The sequence below is a fragment of the Neodiprion pinetum genome, chromosome 1, assembly GCF_021155775.2.
Source record: "Neodiprion pinetum isolate iyNeoPine1 chromosome 1, iyNeoPine1.2, whole genome shotgun sequence".
Lineage (NCBI taxonomy): Eukaryota > Metazoa > Arthropoda > Insecta > Hymenoptera > Diprionidae > Neodiprion > Neodiprion pinetum.
This window is the reverse complement of record NC_060232.1, coordinates 7,530,777-7,547,266: the sequence shown is the minus strand read 5'-3', so window position 1 is coordinate 7,547,266 and position 16,490 is coordinate 7,530,777. Positions and strand designations below refer to the sequence as shown.

The window sequence follows — 16,490 nt, the reverse complement described above, 5'->3', positions numbered from 1 at the left end:
CAAAGAGCGAGAAAAGAAAAAGAAGAGAAAAATATCGTCCGGTGGCGCATATATCCATTATAGTTTTATTTAACACCATAACCCCGTGTAAAACATACTGGACCAGTTACAAATCTTTGTTAAGATTATATTATTATGGCCACGATATTTTATATATTAAGTTGGGATTTTTAGTAGACAGATTAACATAATTTTCTACAAAAAGTATTTACATGAGAAAAAAAAAATACAGTTTTTATCAACCTTCGCAATTTGTCAACGATGTCAATAACAATAGGTGGAGATAATTCTCCCCAAATTTCACTTGCAAAATTTTGTCGGGATTAGGAGAGCGGCACAATTAATTAATTCATGAAATCTGACGAGCCGCTCGCGCCGTGGAGAGATAATGAAAACAACAACTTAAATATCACCCAGAAACGGTCTTGTATAAAATGAGACGAAATGAGAAATAATTCAGAGTGTGTGTAACAATCGTTCAATTTTCAGAGGCATTTTTTAGTAGTGCGTGAGTATATTTTGATTTTCGGAATTGGGTGCTTTCGGAACTTTTCAAATTCGGAACTTCAACCTGGCTCCGATTTCTATACTGCTTTGTCGAACAAGCGCGTTGTTAAGAAAATAATAAGAACGAGAAATTGTTGAATCGGAAACGTATAAATGCCTAAACAATGCTCGACTTTTAACGATTAACAAACCTTTTCCTCCTACATTGGTACGTATTGTAGTTGAAACATCCGATCGGCGTCGACGGTGGAGCTAGAGGGCCGTGAATGATCAAAGAAAGGCTCCGTCAAAGGATGAGGCAGTGGGCACAGGTGCCCCGTGGCATAATTTTGCCAAGTTTAATTTTCTCGAGGATCCAGCTGTCGCTGTGCCGCGAGGGAGTTTGAGGGAAGAAAAAAACAAGGTTAATTCTCCCGTTAATTTCCAAAGTTTCAAAACTTCCGGGACGTCGGCGCCGCTCGGGGGTGAAACCTGAATCACGTCCCTTCCGGTACGACTGAGTCACTCTTGGGTTTTCCACGGTCGCATTCAGGGAGTAAGTAACACACTTCGGGAAAATTTACACCAAGGAGTGGAGATTGGTCAGTTGAACGTCACGGGGGGAATGAAAGAGCAGATTTTACTCAAACTTGCAGGAAAAGAAGGGCGCGTCAGGTTTTTTTTTGTTTCTTGGATCGAATGTACTTTGGAAAATATAGAATTTACTCTGGAAACAGTGAAAAACCACTGTATGAAAAGTAAAATCTGTTACATTTACAGTAAAAAATATAGTTGACTTGGGGATTTTTTACCGATAACTTTGATGCGTCCCCTTTTTCTTGCAGTTTTCGGTGAAATCTGCTCTTCATCTTCACTCCGTGAATTATTCGTTAGTTTTATTGCGAGATAGTCATTAATTTAATGTATAATAATAAGTTAACAATGATTTTTCTAAAATCGAAAGAAAAGATGTATCGAGTTTGTATAAAAGCGATCATCTCTCTATAAGATGGTGAAAACTTCGGTTTAGTTCCTTTATTTCATCGAATGCGATGAGTCATTTGATTCAGAATGCTATTTTTCACAAATTTACCGAAACACATTTGTCTCTCAGAAATTTCATTACATATTTTCTATTTCGTTTAGGCTTTGAAGAGAACATCGCAGCTTCCGAGCGTAATAATTCACACCAAATATTCAATGTACTTCCTACGAATATTAATAAAAAGTAAATATTTTTGGTCGACCAACCTATTATTTTTCCTATCACTGATATCCGAAACAGGCTCATCGTTGATCGACCACCCTGCCTATTGCCTTCTCCCTGTGTAGTTTCGCAATTTTGATTGTATTCGTTGAAAGAAGTTGGGAAAACCTCTGACAGGTGATCCAGATTCCTCGGTGCATGCACCCAGGGATCGAAGTCGAGAGCCAAAGTGTGAAAAGGGAAGCAAGCAGTCGATGGGAAAGACGTTCGAGAAGAGTAGGATCAGGCGCAGGGGACTTTGTGTATTCAATCTCGATCGGAGATTGGTTTATGCTGATGACTTGGCTCCATTCCCCGCCCTCCTCTCCATTCCCTGCAAAATACCCCGTCCTTTTCCCCATTTTTCCTCTCAACAATATTATTCCTCATTCCAGTATTCCGCGAGCATGATCCAAAGCGGGAAAGAAGAAATTTGTTTTACCGTCGCGTGGGGGGGGAAAAAAATGGAAACAAACTAAACGGGGAACAGAAAAAAAAAAAAAAATAAAAAAGGACAAGGAAAAGAAAAGCAGAAAAACCGTAATGTTCGGTTCTGCAGGCGGGGTTTTGCACCGAGCGAGGAAAGAAAATTGCACGAGTGCATACGTTCGCTTTCTTTCGAGATAAGAACACCGGCAATCTGTGTCACGCGAAAGGCGTGCATGACACGCGTGTGTATTTCCGTATGTATCGAGCAGAAACGAGAACCAAATGATTTGGTATTCGGAGTTGGGTATACGTTGAGAACAGTAAGCCGTCACCGCAGACGATCATTGACGGGATTAAACGAGACGGTGAGACGACGTTGATAACGGTTCGCGGTGAATTTCGGAAGCCTCGAAGCTCCGGAATGCGTAATTCTGAAATTTAAATTCGAGGAAAGACGAGCGAGGCGGTTTCTTGACACCTTATACCTTATACCTTATACCTTCGAGAAAACACGCGGAGAATGAACGGCAGGTAAATTAGGGGGGAAAGTTCGTAACCTCTAACGAGTAGAGCTCGGCTTTCTGCACCTTTTCGCAACGCGTTTAATTAAACACGTGCCAATCGTCCCGCAATATATTCTCTTCCTCTACTCCCCTGATTCTTAACGGATCCTGATAATTGACTGCGGCACGACCCGGCGGAGCTTTCGAGACGATAAAGCACCGTCGTCTCTGGCGGCTATAGCGTGAAAAACGCGGCTTCGTTCTCGGAGAGAAGGATGTTCGGTGATGCATGCAAAACGCGACATTTTACAAACTGGAGTAAAAAATGATGGGCTGTTAGACGTATATTCAGCGTGTTTTCTCTTTTTTATCGGTGGAAAATAAAAAAGTGACAAAATTCTCGTGGTAAAAAATGATTCGAGCGATAAGTATACATCCGGGTGGCAGTTACATCGGAAGAGCACTTAAATTCGCATGCATTATTCAGTCGGGAGAAGACACAACGCGTACCTAAGTCGATCTACATCCTTAGAAATTTTTAGGGATGTAGACGAAATAGGTACGGAGAACCCTATTTCAGGGGAGAAAAAAAATTGACGAACCCCATTCGCATTTCAAATCTCCGCTCAGTCTTTAAAACCAGTCGAATAATCTCTTCTTCGCTTTTTTCCTTTGGGAGGAAAACCGGCTTTCGCAATCAATCAATCAATCCGGCTCAGGACTAATACCGTTTCGTTGAGTTTAGTCTCGTTTCGTTTCGTTTCGTTTCGTTTCGTTCTTCGTCGACTTTCCCGGCTCGGAATTGCAGATCTAGTTTCAGACTCGTTGTAGCCATAATTTTCACCAATTTTACTCTAAATCCCGTGGCAATGAACGTACAAGTGGAACTGAAAATAGACCGGAATTTGCTGCAGGCTGTAACCGATGTAGGCAGAACGGCTGGCCGGTAAAGTTTATCCCGGAAGTAGAATTTAAGGGCGGCTCCATTCATCACTCCGGTCTTAGCAGAACCGGGTATCCAACACAATAAAGCCGAGTTAGTTCTACAGCCCTATATTTTCGCCCCCAATCTGTATACCTGCGGGTAGATTAGACCGGCATTCTTCGTCGAGTTACCCTACCGTCGTCCCTTCTGTTTCCCATAATGCCGGATGGACTCGTGTGAACGGGGCGTAAGACATTCGATACGCACGATAAATCTTTTCCATCTAATCATCGAAACGACAATTTCATTTTCCAAACTCATTTACGTTCAGCAGTTTCTCGCGACGAAAGAATGACGAAGTATAGAAATAACAATCAAATTATCTCGCGTTTCGTGATTGATTTTTGCAAACGGCAAAATTCGGGGATCAAAATACCGATGACCTTATGCTGAGCCCTCGTAGTTTATTCAAGGGGTAAAATCGAGGTGTTGGTATACACGGTGTAAAATACAACGCGATAGCTTCGAGGGTGAAACATTTATGCGTATCACCGTGTATTATCGAGAGAGAGAGAGAGAAACGCAGCAATAAAAAAAGCGAGCATTCAACCTTTCTAACCCGTTAGTTGTTACGCATAATCGCCGCCGATCTTAATGCGAAGGAATTACACTTACTCGTGTTGAACGATTAAATGGCACACAACGTTTTTGTTCGAATGATGGATCGGGCTGGTTCTAAATCTTGACAAATCGCGCAGGCGTTACACACAACGTTTCACATTTATCGCATTATGCTTGCACTACACTTGTTTTTAGATACGCGAGCGACTCGGTGGTGTTTTTTATTTTTCGCCAATCACGTTGTAACCTTGTGGATAACCGAAACGATTTTTACCGAGTTAAACAGCCGAGGTGAGAGATGATTTAACATAAAAGCTTGCAAATTCCCTCTCTCGCCGCATAATTTTCAATTGAAAAGTTAACGAAAAGATAATATTGAACGAGCAAATATATATCTTCCGGGGCGCGAACGCTGAGTAATCGAAAATGATAAGAAAATACTTTGATAGATTCGAAATATACGACATTTCATACAATTTCTCGCCATATATATTTTCTAAATTCTCCGATCAACGTAACCGATTTGAAAAAAAAAATGTACGGACTTCTGTGACACAAAATAAAACCTATCCTAATCCTTGATCCTGTTATTTTGTTTTTTAATAAATAAAAAATTTATTTAGGCGACGGTCAGCTATAAATTAATTACGTTCTGCTCTTACGATTAGCGGAACCTCTGCTTGCCGATGAAACGTTACTTTTGTCTCTCATGCAATATAAATATCGGCAAACATACTCTGAATAATTTCTCGTCTCCATTTGCTAAAAATGGTATTCCAAGGACAGGTCGATAAAATGATATTTTATTATTGCACCAAGGAACTTGAATGACATTTTTTTTTTCATCTCGAAAAATTCTCACGCGGTAGAATAATTCGCTGTAAATTTGCGTTAACACACTGAATACGGAAGTTAGTTTACTTATTTAAAAATCGTAATTTTGCAGATAGCACAGTTTTTTCATCACAATTTCTCAATAGAACGATGGAAAAAACGGAGTCACGCTCTAGGCTAAGCTAAGCTTCGATTATTTTCTATTTTCGGTTTTCATCCGGGTAATATGATCGCAAAATTCGTAACCGAAGGTACGTATAACGTACCTTACACGTGTATAATAAATTCCGCAGAAGCTGTATCGCGCCGATCGATACATTCCGGAATTATTTTTCCTACGTGTGACATTTATCGAATATTAAAATCCACCGATTGACATTTGCGCTTTCGCGACCCGAATCCCAGCCTTCGCGGGAATACTTTATTCCAATATTAAAACTGCAATGATTTGTTATCAAACCCCGTGCCTGGTATCTTTAATAAAAATCCCAAATCTATCATAGATCCTTTGATTCTATTCTTGATATCGTATGCGAAGAAGCTTCATCGGGCTTTCCAGGATTGAATATACTATAGCGTTCCAGATTCTTGTCCCTCGTGTGTGTGTGTGTATATATATATGGGTACGTCCAATACTTTTCGACCGCAGCCTGCGGGCTTGGGTCAGCGATTCGGCTGCTGATCTTTTTCAAGAAAGTAGGTTATAAAAAAAGACGATTCTCCAAATTTGAGCTTAATATAAGAAAATCTGGTGGCTATAGAAATTTTTGAAGTTTTTAATAATTCAATTTTTTAGTTATTTTCACGATTTTTTCATGGGAGCTCTATGGGACTTAAAGACTCGAATCAAACGGCATTCCCCTTCTCTGACCTTGCATTTTGCGGAAAAAAATAGTTTTCCACTCCAAAGCAAAGTCCAGTTCAATTGGGACCCTTTTCATGGACTACTATCTTAGCAAAATTTCGCATAACTTTGAAACGCTGCCAAGTCAAGAATTTTCCAAGTAGACGGCCAATCGACGGCTCAAATTTTTCGTCTGGGTATACTTTATCACTACCTACACGAATTATTATTAATCACAACGTTCCTTTCTATATACGGCCTCGCAAAACCAACTGATTTCTGAAAAATCGCTGTTTTCAGATAGCTGTAAATTTTTTCTGTCAACTCGAAATCGTTTGAAATTTTCAGGGAAAATACTTCATTCTATCCCCAAACAACGCTGAAAATTTCCAGCCAGGAGTCGAAGTTGTTAACGAGCTGTGAATTTTCAAAATGTTCGAGTTTTCCCACATAATATTTCGTATTTCATGGCATTATTACTCCAATTTCTGTGTTCAGCAAGTATAATCCGCGGAATGGAAATCGGAGGTAAAACTTGAAGCTAGGATGGTATTTCCTAGCGGTTTTGTTGTCTCAAGTAAAAATACACACATTGTACGTACGTATACCCATACAATACTCATAGCTAGAAGGAAGAGCCGGAAAGCTCCGCTTTTGTGTTTTCCTGAACGAGTTCGCCGGCTGGAAGGCATCCATGCGAATGTGGGCCACCTTTCCGTAAAATCACTTTTAACGGTTCCTTTGTTGCGGTCCTTCCCCCCCCCCTCCTCCCCGCACCCCTAGCTGCAGTCATCTCGTCGTTGTTTACAAAAATATGTCAAACTTTGGCTCGGAAAGATGTTGTTTTTTTTTTCTTTTTTTTTAAATTTTTTCTCATGCATAAATAATTTTTCTTTTTTATTTTTCATCCTCCAGTCCCATTTTCCACTGTCTTCTTTCAGCCGAAGGCGACTCGTTTGCAGCGGAGAAGAGTTAGGGGAAAAAAAATAATTGAAGAATAAAACCAATGCGAGCCGCGCGAGAAGCAAAAAAAATGGTGGCTGGGGAATTCGAATTAATTGGCAACGAATACGCTCAACTGGGTCCGGAGCTTCGTTATTTTTCAAAATTAAAATAAACAGACTACAAAAGGGAAGGAGAAAAAAGAAAAACCGTGTACCACTAGCTGCACAGTTTCGAAGCACGAAAATAATTCCGATTGCGAATACTGAGAGAGTCGAGGCGAGCTTATTGAAAAAGAGAGAAGGAAAGATATTTTTCAAGACTCTCTTGCGGAACTGATTGTGAGCTTTTATTCACTGGTCCGAAATACGGTGGAAGGCTGTGCCTTTTCTATATCTGCTTTAATTTATGCATAAATTTATGTATAACAATAATGATATGAAAGTAGCAGAAATTCATGCTGAAAGATTGACGGATTACGAATTATTCGCGTAGTAAATTATTCCTCGGCTTTCGCGACTCTGCCGATGTTTCGTGTACAATCTTAAGACACTGGCGCATGGCGTACGAATCCGGTCTAACAAGCACTTCGATTTTCGACATTTTTTTTACCGTGAGTATTATGGGGATTAGAAGGACAAGGTCGGATTTTTGTACACGGTTAGTAAAAGGTTTTATGAAGTTTCATTGTTTTTTTTTTTCTATCGAATAATATCAATTGACGAAATAAGCTATTGTTCGTACACGAACCTCTGTTTTCCAAAACAGTGTGGATCAAATTTCAAAGTCTATTCGTCCGATTAACTTCAGATCTGTACAGAATCTAGATTATAACATTTTATATAGAATAACCGGATACTTTTGAAAAAAATTTCAAACCGTAAAAATGGTGAGCCGGTTAATAAAAGATACGATTTTTGACGAAAGAAAACGACTTTAATCGTTTCTCATTAACAAACGAATAAAAATTTTTCAAAATCATCCGGTCATTCTACAGAAACTGTTGGAATCAAAGATCTGTCCAAATTTCAACTTAATCGGAAGAGTAGATTAATTTTTTTTTTTCTGTTTTATTGTAATAACAGTAGGTTCGTTTTCATTTGATATTTTTCAATAAAAAACAAAACGAAACTTCGTACAATCTTGCACTAACCGTGTGTAAAAATCCGACAGTGCCCTTCTAACACCCGCGTATTGAAGATAAAGAAAAAAAAATAAAAAATTTGAAAACGCTCGTACTTTTTGAACTAAATTCTTACGAAAGTGCCTTATAAGCGGTGTATAAAATGCACAACAGCGCACGATTCAGAAAGAAAAAAGTCAGACACGAGACAGTGTTCAGCCTGACGTATAAAATCCACGGACCGAAGGTCGAGCAGCTGTAACATTTACCGGGACAACTTTATTGAAAGCTCGCGTTTTATCCAGTAGCTACATATTTCATAGAAAAAAGTTGAACGAAGTTCAGTAGACCAACGAATGAGCAGCGCTCGCTTTGCCACGTCACGTAATTCAAGCCCCGGGTAGATTCTCGGTTGGATAAGATTTAACGTCGGCACACAAGGTATTGTTTTGTTTGTACAGGACCACGGTCTGTTGGGAATTCATCCCCTGATGAAGCCCTCAGCCTCTCGCTCCGACATCGAAAGCGCGAAACGCGCTCGGTTTTAAGAATTAAACCGAGGTTCGCCACCTCCGAGGAGTCGAGGAGTTGGGGTGCATAATTTTTGTCTCAATCAGTTATTAGATTGAGATCGGCTGACGGTTTGTTAGCGAGACTCCGTGGCGCTGCTTCGAAAGCTCCCTATCGCTTTAATAGCTATCGCAGCTGAAATAGAACGAGCTTTCTCGTCATTTTTTTAACATTTTCACACTCGGCAGCGGTGAATCCACTTCGACTCGATGATAATCGATTCGATATTTATAAGGTGTGAAATTCACACGTCTCTCGCATCTCGAATCTTAGTGCAAATATTGCTTTGAACTTCGAAAATACTAGAAATAATTTTCGTAATACTTACTTGAAAGGTGATCGCGTCTCGTTCGAGAGTCGACATATTTTTAAAGATGGTATTGATGATGTCGAGAAATTTGTCACGCTGCAGAAAACTCGGTCCGTCCTTTTCGAAGTAATCGATAAAGTCGTACAGTATGAAATAGGTTCCTGAAACCGAAAAAAACTTTCGCTAAAATAATCAATCGAGGTTTTGACAAAGTTCGAAAGCACATCAACAAGAGTAATAATTATACATAATGTAGAAGAGATACACGGCCAAAGATTCGAGAGAACGAACGAAAGAATTGTAGAATAATTAAGTCATTTTTTGTCAGGTTTTTGCTGAAACATACTTTGACGCGTTGGGTTATCAGATTTCAAACGGCGTAAAATTACCCACGTAGCTCGGGAAGGTTGAAGAAATTTTTCCCAGGGATAACAATCTGGTTCAAAGATCTCGATTTTCGGCTTTAAGGTCTCGAGACGCAACGCAAGAGTCTAACCGGCATACGTGACGAACTTTGGATAGAAAACTCGACGTTGTTTTTTTTTTTTTTTTTTTTTTTTTTCTCCCCGAGACATACGTGCTCGTCGGTGTTTTTATCGCTCGATTACCGTTCCTCGGTAATTTAGGTACGTCTGAATCCCGAGAGCGCGGCACGATGTTCACGATGTTCAACATGGCGTGGCAGACCTCTTAGAAAATATTCATCCTGCCCGGGGAAAACGTCTGGCGGTTGCAGCGAGTAAGAAAAAAAAACAGAAAAAATTGAAAAAAAAAAGTAAAAGAAAACGGAGAAGAAGAACCACAACAAGAAGCAAGAAGATGAGTAAGAAAATGAAGAAAAGGATGAAGAAGAAGAAGAAGAAGACGTCCAACTTTTCTGCCACATTTCGCAAGCAGAGATAACGAATGCTCGCGCTTAGCCTTATCTTCGCCATTTATACGTAAGCCTCGCAATCACGCTTATGTATGTATTTCTGTTTTTTCCTTCACCTCCCCCTTTTCACCTTGTCATTATTTTACCCACTTTTTCACACCGCGTGACAGACGGCCCTTTAGTCACACGCTACATGAAGAGCCCGAGTTTCCGTTATCAATCCCTATACGCGTCCCGGAGTCCATCGATCAGCGAGATTAGATTACAAGGGGAAGGAAAGAAAAATTTAGCGATTTCGTGCAACACGCTCTTGCGCTTTCACAAGGCGACAATTTCGAAAAGATTTTTCTCTTTTCATTTAATTAAAATTTTGACTCGTAGGCAACGAGGCCAAATTCACTGTCTCATAACCGGAATCGTGTAAGCCCCGAAATTATCTGCCGAGAGAATCGGCGAAACAATATGATTTCAGCTTTCGGGACCCTCGAGCGAATAATTACACCGTAAAACCCAGCGTTGAATATTTCGGCGAAAGGTTACAAACGTTGCCTCGCCACGTTGTTAACCTCTCTTCGCCTTCTCCGTTTCGATTTCCTCTCTCATTTACGGTGTTAATTCGGGCCGTGAATTATTCGGAAAAACACACTTTCGCTGTACTCGGTATTTACGTCAGTATCAAGTTGCTAATGGTAAAAGAAGCTTCAATTGCTGCGTCTGCCCGGTACAGTTCTTGTTACTTGCTGTTCGGTGTACAGTACGTAACTCGAAAGACATCGTACACCTAATCAGGAAAAGGATGCCGGACGAAAACACACGGCGAGAAAAGCTTGCGACAATTTCACGTCCGCATCCGCGTGCAGGTTGCAAATAATTCTTGAGCCCCGCGGCGCGAGCAAAACGCCGACAAAGTTCACAAGCCGTGACGATTAATCCACGATCCGTGATCGTTACCTCGAGTAGGTATTAACGCGTCGGTTGGATCGTCGACGCGGGCATAAACCGAAATGCCGACCGAATAGCGAATCGTTATAATCACTGTACGATCAGACGTCGCAGTTCTGATATTGCGTAAATGTAACATGCGCATGATGTTCGGCCGATAATTTAATACGATTGACCGTCATCGGGTATTCCGTATGAAATCCCAACTTGCCTATGTGACGAACGAGCTTTCCGTGCTTACCGAGATACATCGAAACGGGGCGGGGTTCGAGTTCCGAATTTGAAAAGTTCCGAAAGCACCTGATTACGAATTATCTGGTGTCGAAACTTGAAGATGAGAAACCAAACTTTGAAGAAACAACAAAGTTTCGAATGATCGGATACCAGACGGATCAAAGTTCCGAAATGCAAGATTTCGATGATTCAAGTTATAATACGATTGAGCAAAGTTACGAAAAGGATAGTAAAATTCCGAACATTGAAATATACTCACCCAGTATGTAGTTTACTGAACGAGTGGGTGTAAAGTAATCAGAAGAACCGAAAATCTGAACGAACAGGATTCCGAACGTAAAAGTATCGAAAATCCAAAACAAAAATGATCAAAGTGGTGAAACTTTACCAAGCAAGAAATTCACAGAAGCAAAGATCTTCGATCATTCGGAATTTTACACATTTTCGGAAGCTTGAGCGTCGGGTTTCGGACCGTTCGAAACTTTTATTTCATTACTTCAAGTTTCACGACCAAAAAATTCGGAATTTGGCTCGCCCCTTCGAAACTGTGAGCGCAGTTGTGAGAAATTGGAAAAATCACGAATATGCTATGCTAATTGAAAATGTTTCCCTCCGAATTGCCAAGCTCGAGAGCTGCAGCGCAACATTCGGGAAATGTTATTTCGGTAACGCAATCCCCGTGTAACTGTTTCCTCTAGGATTCCATTCCGCAAGGATTATCAATAGTAATTGCCCGAGTAATTAGTGGATTAATCAGGGATATTATTCAAGTATCGGGCTCAGCCGCAGCAACCGCAACCGAAACGTCGGATCTTCCATCTTGCGGAATGAAATTCCACGAGTAAAGCGTTTCTTCTTTCCCGGTTCTTCAAAGTCTCCGACGCGTCGTAACTAATCTGCTCGTCGACTTTCACGTCCGTGTGATATTTTACCGAAGGGTTAAACGACCCCGTGCCGAAATTTATGAGTACGACAAGTTTCGACGATAGAGATGAGAAAGCTCAAAGCGCATGTTTATATGTACAACAAAAGCGTGTACCAGAATTATGTGAACCCGTTTAGAAACCGGGGAAAGTGAGTCCTGCCGCTTTACGTAGCGAATGGTAAAACTTTTTTACGACGAACAATATATTTCACAGTCTCATCCCGCGGCTACTAGCGAGTGGAAAAAGTCATTACGGAGATGAAAGTGCTTGCGCTGCCGAGCTTTTGCGAGATAAACAATAAGCAATAAGTTTTTGCAGCCGCTGCATCGTCCGCAATATTTTTACCCCGACCGTATCCGAACGACATATTTCTTCTTCAAGCCTAGAAAAATAATGTGCTTTGATTCATTGACGCCTGATTGAAACAGTTGTTCCACATTAATGTCACCGACTTTTACCACGTGTCGAGTACGACGAGACTAACTGCTTGCGGTGTATAATTATCTCGAGCGAAAGAAATTTCACCCGTACATTTAGTGTCTCTTAAGTGAATGTTTCTCGCTTCGACATTTCTCTCGAATCGTAACAAGCTCCGACAATTAAGCTCCCCGCGAAGCTATTCAGGATTAAGAAAAATCGCTTCTGCTACCGTGGAAAAGATTTCTCTGTTCTTCTATACCTTCGTTCTCAACGATAACTGAGATAATCAATCCACTCTATTAGTTTTGGCACTGCAGAGCCTTCGACGCTTTGATTCCTCGCGCATGAATTGCTTCAAGGAGTTCAGCGACGATTCGATTTTCCCGCGAATAAAACCATCCGAAACGTTATAGAAATTTACTTCCAACGGGAATTGTTTCGTCCAAGTTTAAACTCACTATAAGGTACGCAACGTACATGCATAAGTAATAAAATGGCCGCATTGCACGGGCGAGCAGTCTAGTTGGGGCTATTATTTAACTATCCAGCAAGTAAACTATTTGCATACGGGGGTCGCGTTGCTTTTCAGGAAAGTTATGGACCGGCTTTATACTTCACCGCATGTCCGTGCTGTGTGCACCGTTGAGTAAGCCGTGCCATCGTAACCGTAGAGTGTGAGCCTCTCTCTTTCACTTCGTTACTTTATTGACGTACAAAAGGTTTCAACTTAAATTGACTTAGCTTTCAGCGATCAACCGAGGCATTTCAATTACCCGACGGCTATTTCAACGCTGCAACTTTTTTCCCCTCCATTATTCTTCTGGTTCTTCCATTTTATTTCATTTTCTCTTTTTTGCATCGTCCCCCTCGTTTTCCGTCAAATCGCGTATACCTTGCCCTCAAGTACATCTCGTCGGATACGTCGTTGGAAATACAATTACACGGTATTCGAATAATAAACGAAATAAACTGAAAATGTACAGAATAAAAACAAGGCACAGAAATGAGATAAACAAAATTCAACTTTTTCTTCTCTACGTACGACGTGTACTTTTCTCATTTTGTTTACCCAACTTCGTAATACTTTTCCGTGTTTTTTACCCACCTAATAGCCTCTCCCCGTTACACTCGTAACAAATTCCGAATAATGTTATTCCACGAGCGCAACTCGACCTCGGATCGCGTCTTCGGTAACAAACGAACAACCGAAACGTGAACAGTCAAAAAAATGTTTGTACATGGAAACGACCCGTTTCAACTCGATCGAGTCAAATTTCTTAGCCCTCCGGGCTGATTTCTAGAAACTTCACCGCCATATACACGTATAAACATTGAATAATTTCATCGCTTGTTGAAAAAAATAAATTAGTTGAAAAAAAGAAGAATCGCATAATATAATATTCAAAGTATCTTTGCATCATCGGATATGACTTTTTTTAAATCAATTTTCATAAGCTGCGAGTGCTCTTAGTTCTTTTTTAGCGGTTTAATTTTTTTCATAAGCGTACGTATACAGGGTGGGCAAAACGAAAAAACGGAACGATTTAAAAACGTGAATAAAATCCGAATGCGTTGACCGATTTTCAAAAACTTTTCGTTGCTCGAAATTAGAAGAATGACTCTTCCGTTTCACGTTTCAAGATCCGAAAAATCTCTATTTCTTACAGAGATACACACACTGGACAAACGGCTTTTGAAAAGGTCCCTGGAAGGATGACAAAAAAATGATCAATAGAGAATGATGAACTTAATATCCACTATAAATTGTGATTTGAAGTTTGATTCTGTCATCTTAGTAGTTCTCATAGATTTTGTCTACACGACACGAAAAGTTTCTCGCCATATTAATGACGAAATGAAACAGCAGGGCAGAAATGCTGCCGTCAACAAAGTTTCACCGAAGAACAAGAGAATAAATAGGTCATGTAAATTCAAGTTTCACAGATCAGTGAATAATTTTCTCCCACGATTGCAAATGTGATGCGTTGGATAATTCGCCAATTAAAAAAAAAAAAGACAGCCGTAAGATCGTCTCGGAAACCTCGTAGATGTTCGTTTCATCTGCCTGGTAATTTCTCGTTCCTAATTGAATTCTGATTGAATTCCGATTAACTGTTGGCTGAAATATTGAGATCGTTTACACGATGCTTATCAATCTTTGTTTGAGTTTTCTACATCGCTAACAACTGACTTTATCGATAATGGACTTTCTTTATAATGTCCCGGAAACAGAATGTTTACCTCGAACCGCAAGTTTTGTCTCTAATATAACAAGAAACGTTTCGTGTCGCGTGAAAAGAATATATGAGAATTTCTAATCGGCCAAAATAAAACTTTGAATCGTAATTTACGACTGAAATCAAGTTGAACGTTCTTTAACAATAATTTTTCTCAACCTTCCGGGAATTTTTTAAAAACTCATGGTTCTATAAATCATGTATCTAGGCTAGAAATGAATATTCTTACGAATTTTCAAAAGCAAAGCCAAAGAGTTTACTCTTCTAGTTCAGTGCGAAAAAAGTTTCCGAAAAATCGGTCGATGCGTCGGGATGGCAAAAAAAAAAAAAAAAGAATAGTACATCTTTCTTTGTTTCAATAACATCGCAAAAAGAAAATCAGATAACTGAAAACTGAAATCGAATGACGAAGAGAAAATCAGAGCACTGAAAACTTTGTTCGACACGTATTTTATTACAGGAGGGAAAAATGCGAAGTCGCGGAGATGGTACGCGGGAAAAAGAACTCAATTACAAAGCTGGTACATCACAATGCCCGGGGCTTGCGGTTGGTTCCCCATTTTTCTCCTACGACGCCCCGGGCTGGATGAATCGCGTTACTCGAGCCCGGGTGCTAATTCTACGGCTACTGCCGCTGGTTCCCGTCGAGTCTATCGATTCAGCACCGGCAACTTGTTGGCTGCCTCGAACCCAGTGAATTTTATTGCAATTGCATCCCGCGCCCTTTGAGTGTGCCGCACTCTCCAAGTTTTATCGAAAATGAACATACCTGCTTCGACATTAATCTCGCATCCCTAAGGCGGAGTGCTGATTCTCTCGCACCTCGGTTTTTTATTCCTTTATTTTTCATTCCGCCTATTCAGCTGCGAAAACTGCGATGTACGAGTTCGCTGCACGTGTGGAAAAATGAGGGATGACGATTTTTTTTTTTTTTTTTTTTTCACTCTCTTTATTCTACTCTTTAATACGGTTTTTTTCTTCTTCCTTTTTTCATTTCGCTTGAAATTAGATTATCATTCCCCCAGCTGTCGGCCCCTCCTGCAAGCCGGTTCAATTATATATCCAGCATATTTGCACAGGGCAAACAAACTCGGACGAAAAATTTTACCCCGAGTAATTATCGTGAAAATGTTTCACCGCGGTCCGCACGGGGGGAAATAAATTTTTGAATAAACACACCGATGGCTCCGACAACACGTTTCATTTCTCCGTATAATCCAGTAAAGGCTGAATTACACCGTCGATTCAAGGTCGTTCCGATTAACCTAATTCAAAGTAAATTTAATCGACGATTCTACTGCGTAAATGAGGAGCCTCGAATCAATAATAATAATAACGCGCAGTATTTATCGTAAAAGTATATTATTTTCCCTTCATCGGACTCGCGAAATCCATAAAAATAATTAGGACACGTCGAGAAGGTAATAATTGTGTATTAATTTCCAATTTTGATTGGAAAAAGTATTGATATTGAAATTTCCCAGTTCTCGTACACAAGCGAGAAACGAATTCCTCACGTTCCCTTCTTTGGGCATTGAAACGGGGGTAATGGGGCTGAAATTTGAAAGTTTTGACGTGCCCGCAGATTTCGCTTCAGCGTCATAACCGCGTAGCTAAATCGCAATGATGGATTATTAGAAAGCGAGAGTCAGGTGACGGAAGTGGTTGTAAAAAACGGGGTTGTCCGTATTTGTTTAACTTTTGTTGTTGTCGTTGTGTTTTTTTTTTTTTTTTTGTTTTCTCTTACTCTTATCGCGAGAAATATTTTATTAAAACACTGAGGGTCAAAAGGATTGTTTGCAAGTCGATGTGTTACGAAAGTCGATCGTCGCGCAGGTGTCTCGGTATAATATCAATCAATACCTTTGTATAAAGCCTCAGAGAAAGGAAGCCCTCTTTCTCTTGTATATCACATACCGATGGAAAATCTGTCTCTTCCTCGATACATTTGCCGCGAAATATCGTCTTCCGCCTGACAAATTATACGCCTTACAGACTGTCTGCCGTTATGCGATATAGGTATA

General features: G+C 40.3%; 1 protein-coding gene across 1 annotated transcript in view; it reads right to left on the bottom strand.

The window, feature by feature from the left end:
• Nucleotides 1–16,490, bottom strand: part of LOC124210866 (acetylcholinesterase 2) — a 102,481-nt gene that overhangs the window by 37,117 nt on the left and 48,874 nt on the right. The window contains exon 2 of the mRNA XM_046609327.2: nucleotides 8,852–8,994. Coding sequence (XP_046465283.1) covers nucleotides 8,852–8,994 — 143 coding nt within the window. The remainder of the gene's footprint in view (nucleotides 1–8,851; nucleotides 8,995–16,490) is intronic.